The 13180-nt window shown below is 46.4% G+C and overlaps 1 protein-coding gene across 4 annotated transcripts in view; it reads left to right on the plus strand.

Annotated features, from left to right (window-relative positions):
* The window catches only part of CFAP91 (cilia and flagella associated protein 91), a 61164-nt gene extending 51157 nt beyond the window's left edge, over window positions 1–10007 (plus strand). For 3 of the 4 annotated variants that reach the window (XM_037909623.2, XM_043538729.1, XM_043538730.1), the window contains 3 exons: window positions 6620–6979; window positions 8652–8680; window positions 9838–10007. In XM_037909623.2, coding sequence (XP_037765551.1) covers window positions 6620–6979; window positions 8652–8662 — 371 coding nt within the window. In that variant the 3' untranslated portion in view covers window positions 8663–8680; window positions 9838–10007. The remainder of the gene's footprint in view (window positions 1–6619; window positions 6980–8651; window positions 8681–9837) is intronic. The other variant, XM_043538731.1, reaches the window with a different exon arrangement.
* Window positions 10008–13180: the final 3173 nt, after the last annotated feature.

Consider the following 13180-nt stretch of genomic DNA (forward strand, 5'->3'; position numbering starts at 1 on the left):
CTGCGACATCGTTCCATAACCCTTGGGGACTGGTGATGCCTGCGGATCTGTATGACTGGCCCCACTGGGACCCTTACCAGGACTGCGGGGTACCGTCTCTGCCACATCACCAACTGTCTCCAACCCACACTGCCTCTCCCTCCGTCTATGCAGAAACCCAGGGCATTGCCACATCGCCAATCCCTACTGGGGCCTCTTCGTCCCCAGATGATGTGCTCCTCCCTCATCCCCATACGAGGGCCTACTTCATCGTATGGCTGCAGCCCTCAGCCTGCAAGTGGAAGACGTTCAGGACCCCCAGAACCAATTCCTGGCCATCCTACATCCTTTGGACAGGCGTTGCGGAAAGGTGGAAACGGTACAGGTAGCAGCAGCAGAGTAGTGAGGGCGCTGTGTGTGGGGGTGTTGGGGGGAAAGGGTCAAAAGGACGACTGCTGCCACCTACCGTTAGGGCTGGGGTATAGATGCCCAGTGAGCGGAGGGTGGCACAGAAGTGGAGGGTGGCACAGAAGTCCTTAAGGAAGTGGAGGAATTCATCCGTTTTATTGTTGAAGAGCTTGTAGTTGTCAAAGGGGACGTCCTCTAAGGTAGTCTGGACCTCTTTCAGAAAACCGCTGAATTGAAGCCACGAATTGTGGCACAGCACCACCCTGGATGCCAGAGAGTGGGATGTGGTGTCGTTGGTGTCAACCATGGCTTGGAGGGCCACCTTGGCAACTAGCTTGCCCTCATCCAGGAGGTTCTTCTACCCCAGAGGAGCCCTCGGTCCTGGCTCACAGGGCGACCCCCCTCTCATTCCCTGGACCACCAAACTACGCTACACCTTCTCACCCATCTCCCTGCTCCCACAAGTCCTGCACAAGGTGCAGCGGGATTATACTATAGTCTTTCTCATAGCCCCCTCCTGGCATCACCAGTATTTGTTCACAGATCTCCTTTGCCTTTCCACTCACCCCCCTCCAATCTGCCTCCCGAATCTCCTCACAAAGGTGCACAGTCACCTGTGGCACCCCAACCCAGGCCCTCTCCACCTCATGGCTTGGTATTTGGATGGGGCTTGCATGTAGACAGGGCATGCTCTGACCCGTGTGTGACAGCCTCACTCACAGCAGACAACTGTCCACTAGAGCCTGTTATCAGGTTAAATGGCGCCGCTTCACTGCATGGGTGCACCGCCACCCCCTAGACTTCTTCTCCATTCCCCATGCTCCTGGATTACCTCCTTCACCTCCGCAAGTCAGGCCTTGCCCACTCCTCCATCCACGTCCACCTGGCAATGCTCAGTGCCTTCCTTCCTCCTGTTTTCCATCTTCATCCACCCGACTACCACCTGCTTCTTTCATGGCCTTCCCCCCTATGCAGAAACCTACTCTCTCTTGGGCCCTGAACCTTGACCTCTACACCCTCATTAAGCCACCCTTTGAACCCCTTGTGACCTGCTCCCTCACCCATCTCTCCACAAAGGTGACCTTTTTGGTGGCCATCACCTCTGCACAGTGAGTTAGCGAGCTGGCAGCCATGATTGCGGACCCCTCCTTTTCTGTCTTCCACAAGGACAAGGTCTCCCGGCATCTTCACCCCAAACTCCTCCCCAAGATGGCCTCCCCATTCCACCTCAACCAGTGCATTAACCTCCCAATCGTCTACCCTAAACCACGCGCCTCCCCCAGGGAGTGCACATTATACCCTCTCAACGTCCACCGGGCATTATCTTTTTATCTCCAACGCACCCAAGCCTTCCTGGTCTTGCCCTGGCTCTTCCTCGCCATTGCAGAGAGCTGCCAGGGCCATGCCCTCTCTTCACAATACCTCTCCAAATGGATCTCTCATTGTATTGAGGACTTCTGTGTGCTCTTTCATGTCCTGTTCCCTCCCTCAGGAGTCACGGTTCACTCCACATGGGCATATGCCGCCACGTCAGTCTTCCTTGTGGATGTTCTGGGGCAGGACATTTGTAGGGTGGCCACTTGGTCCTCTGTCCACATATTTTCTATCCATTATGCCATTGCCTCTGCAACAGCAACAGATGCAGCAGTCAGTCGGGCTGTCCTGCAGACCGTAACTTCTCAAGAGCCCTCGCACCCACCTCTACACTGAGCACTGCTTGCTACTCTCCCACATATGGAATCGACATAGGCACTATCGCTCGAAGAAGAAGAGGAGGAGGTTACTTACTGTAACTGGTGGTTCTTTGAGATGGGTGGTTTCTAACTGGATTCCAATGCCCATCCTCCATCCCCTCTGCTATGGGCTCCATCGCTTACTGGAACAAGGAGAACTGGAGTGGCATCGACACACACAGCCTCTTAAAATCTCAGATGTGCTACGCGGCCGATGCATGATGCATGTATAGGTCAATGGACACTACTACGAACAGTTCCAGTTCCAGCTCTGGCACATGGCACACATGCTATGTTTGGAATCCAGATAGGGGCCACACATCTTGAAGAACCGCCAGTTATAGTAAGTCACCTCCTTTTTTCTTTGATGCAATCTCATTTATTTACAAGGAAATGTACAAGGTCCTACTTCTCCAAACACAGGAGGAACCAGAAACAAAGTAACAGTTTCTTAGCTTACAGCCCCAAGCTTCTTTAGCCAGCACCAGATCCAAAAAATGTTCTCTTTCGCTTTTTCCAGGGTCATATATAGCATGCTCACATGGTACTTCTTGGCTTTCTTGCTTCTTGCCTCTGAGTCTGTATTTGGTGTCCTGTCTATCTCAATTTCTGTGTCTGCACCCCAGTTTGTCTTTCACTCACACAACCCTTTGGTCAGAACAAATACCAATGGAGCCCCTGCCCACCTGATGTTAGTTTTTAGGCAGACTCTGTTAGGCTTTTTTTTAGGTATGGTGACTTATCTGCTTCTTACCACTATTTTAAATGAAGGATGCCTTCGCCCATTGGTTTTAACTCAACCCATAACAAGATTTAACCTTACTTATAACAATATATATCTCGATGATATGCCCTAACCTGGAATACTGTGTTCAGTTCTAGTCCATGTGTCTCCAAGAGGACAGAGCAGAAAGGGAGGGTTCAGAGATGGTTGCACATGATCAAAGGTATAGGAAAACTTCCATATGAAGAGAGGCTGAAAATATTGGGACTTCTGATTTTAGAGCGGCACTAGCAAACAGTCATCTAGGCACCGATATATTAATTGTGACAAATGCTAAAGCAAGTACTGAAGTATTGAATATAAACAAGGCACCCCTGAAATACTGCAGAGTAAAAGTGTCAAAGGACTCCAAAATTTGGGATAAACCAGATAGGACCTGACCAGATGGCAAGGTTGGACCCAGGAAAGAATGCGCTGGGGTAACGAAGAAGAGCTGGAGCAATACTTGATATGGTGCAGCTCCTGTGGAAACTCATTCTCCGAACATTGTCAAGAAGGAACTAATTGGAAAGTTATGCAGCCATGTGCCTGCCAGTAGGGGGCCTGGCTCATGCTTTGACCTGCTACTGCTGCCCTTAGAGGTCAAAAAATCTTAAGCACTGGTGGCATTCTGCCACTCTCAGGCTATGGAGCCAAGATTCAGGAGTGAGAATCCTGCATCGTGATATCTTCTGAGAAGCAGAATTACAAGGTAAGTTTCAGAGTAACAGCCATGTTAGTCTATATTCGCAAAAAGAAAAGGAGTACTTGTGGCACCTTAGAGACTAACCAATTTATTTGAGCATAAGCTTTCGTGAGCTACAGCTCACTTCATCGGATGCAGTGAGCTGTAGCTCACGAAAGCTTATGCTCAAATAAATTGGTTAGTCTCTAAGGTGCCACAAGTACTCCTTTTCTTATGACAAGGTAAGTAATTTTCTCTTCTTCGAGTAGTGCCCCTGTAGATGCTCTACCCGTGGTGCACCTACTCTTTGATTGGAGATTTCACATAGCAGTGTCTGTTTGGCCAGCACATGCATGTTACTCAGTTTCATGCTCGCACTGTTGTTATATAGTGATGTGCAAGTGAACCGCCTTCAGTTCCTTCTCAACCACCTCGGCCTGAGATGGAGCCTTAGCAGTTTTCCATGTTGAGTTTTACCTCAACTGTATCCCTTTAGCTCTTATAGTAGTTAGTTTATTATAATTGTTTTTAGTGGTAGTTAGTAGTAGTTTTAGATGTATGTATCTTAGTTTCTCCCCTCCTGGGAGCTTTATGTTACTGGGAGAGCATGCCTGGTTCTCTTGGTTTCAAACACTTCCTATCATGGCTGGAGGCAATCTCAGTGAGCGACAGGCAATCCCATGCATTCATTGCCTCGGGAATCTCATATTTCCAAAAGTACAACTTCTCTCTGGTATTAAAATCTAGACTCAGAAAAAATCAGGGAGATCAAATTTGGACTATCCATGGTGGAGAGCTCACTGCACCCAGTCTCTGATCCAGTCCAGGGGACTCCCCCGTATGCTGATCTCCAGTAAATTGGCTACATCTGCTGTCTCCGAGACACACTCCTCGAGGGTGTCTAAGAGGAAGACCAAAGATTCCTCTCATAAGACTTCCAAGACCTTGCCTCAAGTTCTCCAGGTAGGGAATCTACCTCGAAATCATAGTTCCCAATGACGCCAGCCACTTCGGCATCCATCGGTCTCTGATTCGCTACCCACAAGGTTGCTGGTTCCTCAGATACTGAGAACGCTGTAAAGCCTAAAGACTTCAAAATGTGGGGCTCCAATAGGCCATCAATACCATCAGAGGAGTGAGGTAGCAAGAAGAGCTCTACCTCTTCTCAATCGGTAAAGAAGTCTGCTCAGGCTCCATTTGGAGTCTCTCCCCTTCCCCACCCCAAGCATATGAGATTCAGTACAGTCAACTGTATCAGCCGCCGTTACTTTGTCTCAGGCCACGTACTGCTGGAGTTTTGTTTTCCACAAGAATGTCCAAGACATTGGACATGTCCAAGACACCCAGATCACCATTGCTCAGCTCCAATCTGCTCTTGATACCAAAGACATCCAGATCTCCAGACATCTTTCCGGTACTGACATTTTTACCTTCTTTTGCTTCCAGTGCTCCCACCGCTCCAGAGTGATCTGTAAGAGGAGGATTCTAATGAACATCTTGCCTCAGTCTCTCAATTATCTGTCAAAGGTGCTCCTCTCCATCCCAACAGAGGCACTTTTCCAGAGATCTTTGAGGAAATTGATCTCACTTGTGAGAGACATCCACAGCCACCATCTCACTGCCTACAAGTGCCCATGGATGCCTCCACCCATACCATATGCGCCACCCCCTTAGCCATACCTGGATCCCTGGTTGTGGACCTATGATTGTGTATAGGCCTATGGGACAGGGCCTGTACGATCTTTCCTGCACCTTTAGAAAGGACAAGTCTCACCCCTTTTTTGGATGGAATTCCAATAGAAGTGGATGAAGGGAGTGCAGCAGCTCTGTGGGATTTAGCATTTGATGCAGTATCTCGCCAAATGAAGTCAAAATGCCTTGGAAAAGAGGAGCACTGCCATGTGGATTGAAAACAGACTCAAGAAAACAAATGAGAGCTGGTCATTGGCAGTGTATTGAGTCAGAGAGGAGCTGCAGGGCTTAGTGTTAGATCCAGTATTACTTCAGTTTACATCTTCATTATGGGTCTGGAAGATGAGTAATCAGCACATTAATGATATTCAGACATGATAGTGTGGTCCCATCTATACTGTTGCAACTACCATGTTGGGGAGCTTGTTACAGCATGTTAGACCCACAGGATTCAACATGGGTTTCAGTTCCAGTTAAAACGTGACTCAGTCTTGCAGTGTAGATGGACGCAAACCCTGGGACAACCTTGGACTTTTGCAGACCATGGTTCAGTCCTGCCTGCACAACCAAACTCCTTTTTAATCATGATTGGGAGGGGGAACAGTGTACTAATATCTGAAAGCTATAAACACAGAGGGAACTACAAGTAATGGGATAAAATTAAGGAAAGGAAAATATAGGCTGAATGCTTTAGACTGGGGAATTGTCACCCAAGCAAAGGATGGGAGTATTTGACTGGAGGAAAACTATAAAATGTACAGTAAGGAACCGTCCTGCATGGGCCCAGGGAGATAAACTAGGTGACTTAGTGGGCTATTCTGTCTCCCATTTCAGGTATTCTTTGAACTCAGCATGCATCAGCAAACCTACAATAACAAAGCAGTAGCCTATGGTAAGCTCAGCTCAGCACTCATAAGGAATCCTGTAATAACAAAGCTGTAAAAAGCCAGAGTTGTGCACCAGTGCTAGAGTAAAAATCCTGTGGTTTAGAGGACAGATTTCAGATTCACTCTTTCAAATATTTGTTTCAATAAACAAATAGTGACGGGAAAATGATTTTAAAATACAGGAGTATACCTTTCTCACTTTTGCCCTGAGTAGGAAAGAAACACACTTGACAGTTCTTTCCATTTCTACAGCTTGCCTTCAAAGAAAATGCAAGGTTGCTTGCTGTTATTAGATGGCAGTAGAACCCTATCAGCCAAAACCAGAAGGGTGTGATTTTTCCTGAGACAGGTTTTTTCATAGCTCCTGTAAGCTGAGAGCTGCCTTTGGGGCAGTGGGGGAGGGTGGGTGTCCATGCAGAGAATTCTTGCAATATGGCTGCAAGTGAAAATCCTCTCTCTTTTTTGTGTACAGTGAGGCAGTTCCAGCGGAAACACATCAGTGCTGCTCATCAGATCATCCACAGGAGCACGGACATAGTAGTGGCTCAGAACTCTTCACTGGTGGGACAACAGGCACTGGGTAATGGAGAATCTGTGAGCAAGATACCAGAGAGTCCTTCTCCTGTGGCAGCCAGTTCTGCTCTCAGTGGAACAGCTACTGAACAGAGTGTGGCAGAGGTTATAGAGAGCCCTTATGTTGTCCTAGCCAGCCAAGTATTGTATGATACACTGCATGACGAGACCCAGCAGAGAGGGTTAGTGGTGAGCCATTCTGCTACATCGGACAGGCAATCTCAGGCGTATGTAGCCCCTGCAAAGAGAGATGAGTCAGGTGAGTTTGAGATGTGTTTTCCCTGCCCCAGTCATTGGTGCTTAGTCCCTGGGGGAGGGAAGGAAGGTGCACCCGCTTTGTTCAGGGCACCATCCTGACTGTACACAGGATGGAGAAGCACCTCTGTCTCCATCAGAACGTCCCTCAGGGGTAGCAGCATCTGGATCTCTTGCAGACTCTAAGCATTGCTGCCTGGAAGCAGTCCTGAGCATTATGCCATAGGAGCCCCTGTCCAAAGCAGTCTGTCACTGTATTTGGTTTAACTCCCAAGAGATTTTTACTGTCTAAACCTTAAAGATGTAGTTGAAGTATTAAACAGTGAAATTCCACTTATGGTTGTCAAGGGGTGGGAAGGTTAGTTCAGGGAACTGGGAGTTTGCACTACTTACATCTCTTCCTTATTCTGCCATTGTCCATAGCATGTGGAGGTTGGGGTTGGCCTCTCAAGCCCACCTGACCCCCTGGGTCTGAGCTGGGGGGCTGTCTGAGCTGCAATGTCTACACTAGCACACGTCTGTCTACCTAGGGTGGGAGGCTCACTCCCAGCTTCCTTGTGTTATTAACCCCATACTCATAGGAGTGGTCCCACTAGCTATGGTTGGACTGTTCACATGAGCAAGTCAAGCAGCATCTGTCCCTAATGTACTGGGGCTGTGGTAGCAGAAATATGGCTATGGCTGATGTGACACATTCATGCAAAGACCACATTTTCAAGTGCTTATAACTTTCCTGAAATGTTACCATTTGGTCTGACTTTCCTGATGAATGTATTTGGAAAGAGCATAAATTACATTTTGTTGCGTGCTGACTTTGCCTTGATTGCAAGTGTGTGATTGGCTCAAGCTCAGAATGTTCGGAAGCAACATCCTGCAAAAGCATGCAGTGCATTTATTTGATTATCGATCTGCAAGGGACTCGCTTAGCTGTTGGACCTCTCCTTTTCAAAATTCCTAATTTTTGTAGGTTTAGAATCTCAAACTTAAACTCAAATAAATGCACCCCAAATGCATCCAACGTTTTCATGGAAACATAGCCACACTAGATATCAGAAGTGCTTACACATGTAGAAAGAAAGAAAGCCACACCAAGCTCTAGCTATATGTTTACAAATCCATTTACTGCACCATAATACAATGAGCTTATAACATCACTGTGTACTTCCCCTTTACCTCACTTACCTGTATAACCCGCTAACCATTCTGTGTACCAGGTTATATTATTTCCGTGTAGAACTTCAGGTATACTCTGAATGAAGCATTGTCTACACTACCGCTTAAGTTGATGTAAGTTATGTCACTCAGGGGTATGAAAATACTACCCCCCTGAATGACGTAAGTAACACTGACCGAAAGCGGTGTCTACGCCGCACTATGTCGGTGGGAGAAACTCTCCTGCCAACATAGCTTCCACCTCTTTTTGAGGTGAAGTAATTACGCCGACGGGAAAGTGCTGTCCTGTCAACGTAATGGATCTTCACCAGATGTGCTAAATTGGCGCTGCTGCATTGAAGGCAGTGGCACCGATTTAGCACAGTAGCGAAGACAAGCCGAGTAACTGCTAATGCAGTGTGTAATTCTATCCTTTTGAAATACAAATAAACAATTGTTTAGAAACTCAACAGTGCATTACTATAGGATTTTTGCATTAAATTTCCTTTGTTTTGTTTTTTTAGGGGGAGAATAAAACAGAAATGAAAGAATGGTGAGTGAATACACTATATGTATTCCTGTGAGCCATGAGTCAGATGGGGGCTTGGGAGAGGAAACAAATAGAAAACAAAGCCATGTGATACACACTGAAATAATCACTGGGCTGCGGGTGCTATGCCTGTATATGTGTGCTGGCCAAAAGGATAGCTGGATTTTATTGCAGAATTAGAGGGGGTTCAGAGTAGGGTGATGAGAATGATTAAAGACAAGGAAAAATTCTCCTATGAAATAAGATGAAAAAGATTAGGATTTACCTTAGAAAGAAGATAAGAAAGAGAGGACATGATACAAGTATACATAAAATAATGACTGGTCTAGAGAAGGTAGAGCAGGAGTTTCTGTTCTCCCTGTCTCATAACATGAACAGATAGTCAAAGAAATCTGAAAAGTAGTGAATGCAAATCTAATTATAAAAAAAAAGCATTTTCACTCAACACATAATTAGAATGTGGAGCTCACTGACACAGGTTGTTTTTGAAGCCAAGAATTTAGCAAGAGTCAAAGAGGGATTGGACACTTACATGGATAATAAAAAGTCAGACTTTCAGAAGTTAGTGTTAACAAAAATTTGGAAGAGATATAAAACCTGGTGCTTCAGGGTTTAAATCAATCTCTTAACTATTAGGGATTAAAATGAGGCCTTCATGGAGGGCAGATTATCCCACATCTGCCTGTAGTAGGGTTTCCTTCACCCTCCTCTGAAGCTTCTGGGGCTGATCACTGTCAGACAGGAGCCTGGACTAGATGGATCTTGGATATGATCCAGACTCACAATTCTTGTTCCTAAAATCATGTGTTGAAATAAACATGCTGCCTGCATTTATTTCAGTGTGTGATATAGTTTTTAATGGACAAAGTGTTCAAGAACTTGTTCTGATCATAAAGGCATCCTCCTGTACTCTCTACTATGTATATGCAGTAGGGGGTAGAGTCCAGGAGTGTAAGAACCCTAATCTTTAAACGTCCTGTCTTTAGTTTTGTTTTAAGGGACACTATCACGGTAGTGCAGCATTTTGCACTGATTTTTACATAACATGTAAGCTAGGTCTATGGCAGGATTTGTGGTGGAAGTGTCATTTTATTGATGGAGATTCCACTGCCAGTGCTTTAGAAATTGCTTCCAATTGTCATGTGTGGTTTCTTTGTCAGACTTGGCTAAATGTGCTTTGAAGAAGAAAAGAGGCTCAGCAACAAGAGACATGAGAACACTCCATTCCCTCTCCTAGCAGGGAAAGAGAAGTCTTTGGGGGTGATGTTTGTATCTGGAATATGCACAATGGATTCCTCTGGGTCTGCAGTAATAAAGATTGGGAACATTCTCTCTTGTTTGCTGCTGTTTTTACAAACTTGCCATGGTAGTTGACACTGGCTGTACTTTATGGGCAGGTTCTGTATTTTGATAGCTATGATGATCTGTTGACTTGAAGTGAGATGGTGAAATATGGCCCCTGGGCCTGATGCAATAATGGGAGGCTAGGAGTCTCATTCCTAAAAGCCAGGCTTTTAACAGGCCTGAGGCTTTAATGCAAACTATTTAAAACCTTATCTACCTCAGAAAGGGTTTGCCAGTATAGCTATATGGGCAAACGCTCCTCCTGGGAATACAGGCCCATGATTTCTTTTGCTGACTTACCTTATACCAGTTTCCTGAACAAAATAAGCTATACCGCGAAAGCACATTTTATGATGGTAGAACTGCATCTGCGCTAGGACTTTTGCCAGGATAGAAATGTCATAAAAACACTCACCCCTATGTGCCATTACTATACCAGCAGAAGATTCTAGTGTAGGCCTGGCATTTGTGTCATTACAGAAGCTCCTGCCACTTTCTGTGCAATGCCATTCTCAGTACACCTGGCCACACAAATGCTATGGGCATGTTTGCCACCACTGGGCCAAATTAATTCCTTTTTTAACATTGCTGAAGCCCGTGATGAATTTAGCCCTAGAGTTATCCACAAGGGCAGACCTTGGCCTCCTGTCCAAGTTTACAATCTCCAAAGGCTATTAGACGGGTCCTAGCTGCACTGTTACTAATTTCCTCCTCCTAGTAGCCTTGGCTCTGGCCTGCTCTCTAGTCAGTAGATGATTTTGACCCTCCTTTCGCTCAGTTTCCGCAAGCAGCCACACCTTTTTGGAGGGGGCATCAGTATTTTCTTCCTCACACTTGCTGAAGCTGGATTAAGCCACCCAAGAAGAGCTTCCCGTCCCTAGTTTGTTTTCTCTAGGGTCCTGTCTATACTTGGAAAGTGACCATACGTACAGACATGGGAGAGGTGGAGACGAGGAGCCATTTTTTACACATATCAAAATCAGTTCATTTCAGTGGCTTAGACACCAGCATTGGGCCTCATTCCAATATAACTCCATCTGACCCCTGGCTTTATTGCGGATTTACTTCAGTACAAGGTCAGTCAGATTCTGGCCCCAGGCACGTCTCTTACTCTCAAAGAGAAGCAGCATTCGCCAGTGACTGAAACGGCACCATCCAAATGAGCACATCAGCCTTTTTCCTGGCAGCGGCAGCGTACAAGGGGGACAGAAGGAGACCAGCACCCGCAGGTGATGGGGAAATGAGACCCAAATAAGGTGACTGCACAGGAAGGCTGAGGGATCACACTAGCCATGAGAGAAACTACCCTAGTCTCATCAGCACCACCAACAGAAATTCAGCCCTTTGAAGGGGAGACTGTGGGGATGAGGGTCCTTGACGCAAGCAGGGAACAGGCCTGCAGGACATTCCTCTCCACAAAAGAGTTCGGTGGGAGGGTAGTAAATTACTGGACCTCCCTCCCTCTTGGAGATTTGGGCAGGGGGTGGGAACAGGAGTCTTCTAGGTTCAGCCAAACATGTAAACTTTTGGTGCTTCTGTGACATCCAAACCTTTGCTTGAAAAGGGGCTGGGTCAGAGAACGGCATCCAACACCAGCATGCGGCACCTTTGTATGAGGCGCTGAGGTTGGGCGGCCCCTTGCTCAGGAGGAAGTGAAAAATGGTGGGAGGGAGTAAAGGCAACTCAGCTCCATGCTTCATCTCTGCTGTCATTTCCTACTGTGCTCTCTGCAATCCATCTCCGCCCTCCCCGTCCCCGACACCCCTTACATTTCCTCACTACCAGTTGGTTCCCTTCAGCCTGGGCACCCTCCCTTTCCTCCAAATTGATACTTCCCAAGGGAAGAAAACCTTGCTGGCTGCCGTGGACAGAGCTCTCCAGATCTGCTGGTTCATATAGAATGGCTCCTTAGCATCCAGCCCTCACAACTAATTACCAGCTCTGCAACAGTGATTCCAGTTACTCCCCTGCTCATAGAATATCAGGGTTGGAAGGGACCTCAGGAGGTCATCTAGTCCAACCCCATCAGATCATCTACAGCTACTGTATGCTATCACAGCACCACCTGGCAGCTGACCCAAAGCTGTTTGGTACCAGATGAATTGCAAAGCCCAGCGACCACCTGCTGAACCTTTACCAGGATTTAGTTCTTCCACTGACAGTGCATTTTGATATGAATGCTGAGCCTGTTACCCAGAATGGAGCCTCACGGAGGAGGCTCTCTGGCAGCTTCAATAACTGAGATGGTTTGCTGTGAGCAGGGACCATAATCCATGCTTCCATGATGGATGTTGAAAGCTCATCATGCTAACTGCACTGAGATAATTGCCATTGCAATGGAAGGAGCGGACACTATTGCTGTTGGTGACAACATTGGCACTGAGCAGGTGCTGTAAGTACAGACACATCAAGAAGCTTGAAGTATTGACCCACGCTTTGTTCAGCCCTTAAATCGAGAGAGTATTTAACCTTCTGCCCCACTGAATACCCAGCTGGATCAACATCACTTCCCTGTTACCTTTCCATTTAGAAAACAACAGCTTGTCAATAGCATCACAGAGAGACTTCCCCTTAAGCCACTGCAGGGATTATTCCCCAGACTTTATTTTCCAGTAGTCTTTTAAATGAACCAATAATGATTATCCTTAGCAATTAAGGCACCTTACAAACGTTGCATCTCTGTATCTCAGTTTCCCCAACTGTGAAATATCTCTAAGTGCCTGTCTCTGTATTTAATTTATATTTCTATAGTGCCCATAGTCAAAGGCCAGTATACTCCATTATTTCACAGCCACAGTATTCACCCCTTGCAGCAGAAGTATGTTCCGAGAATCTGAGCTTTCATAAAACAGTCTCTGTTTCTACTCCTTTTGTTTAGGAAGAAAACTTTGAAAACTGGCATCGAGTGGAACTGATGCAGTGTCGGCTGCCTGTGTTTGCAGAAAGCCTGAAAAATAGCTCAGAGAGGTGTGAACTGTCCCCTTCATCTCAATGGCTTGTTACCTAGCGATTGTGACTTAAATACCAACATAAACCATTTCACTGCTGGTTGTTCTAGCAGAAACAGCCAGCCAATATGCTTTTCCTACAATCTCAAACTGAAAACGGAAATGGCATCAAATGGACTGAATTTAATAAGTAATACACACACGGGATCCT

This window comes from Chelonia mydas, chromosome 1 (assembly GCF_015237465.2).
Source record: "Chelonia mydas isolate rCheMyd1 chromosome 1, rCheMyd1.pri.v2, whole genome shotgun sequence".
Lineage (NCBI taxonomy): Eukaryota > Metazoa > Chordata > Testudines > Cheloniidae > Chelonia > Chelonia mydas.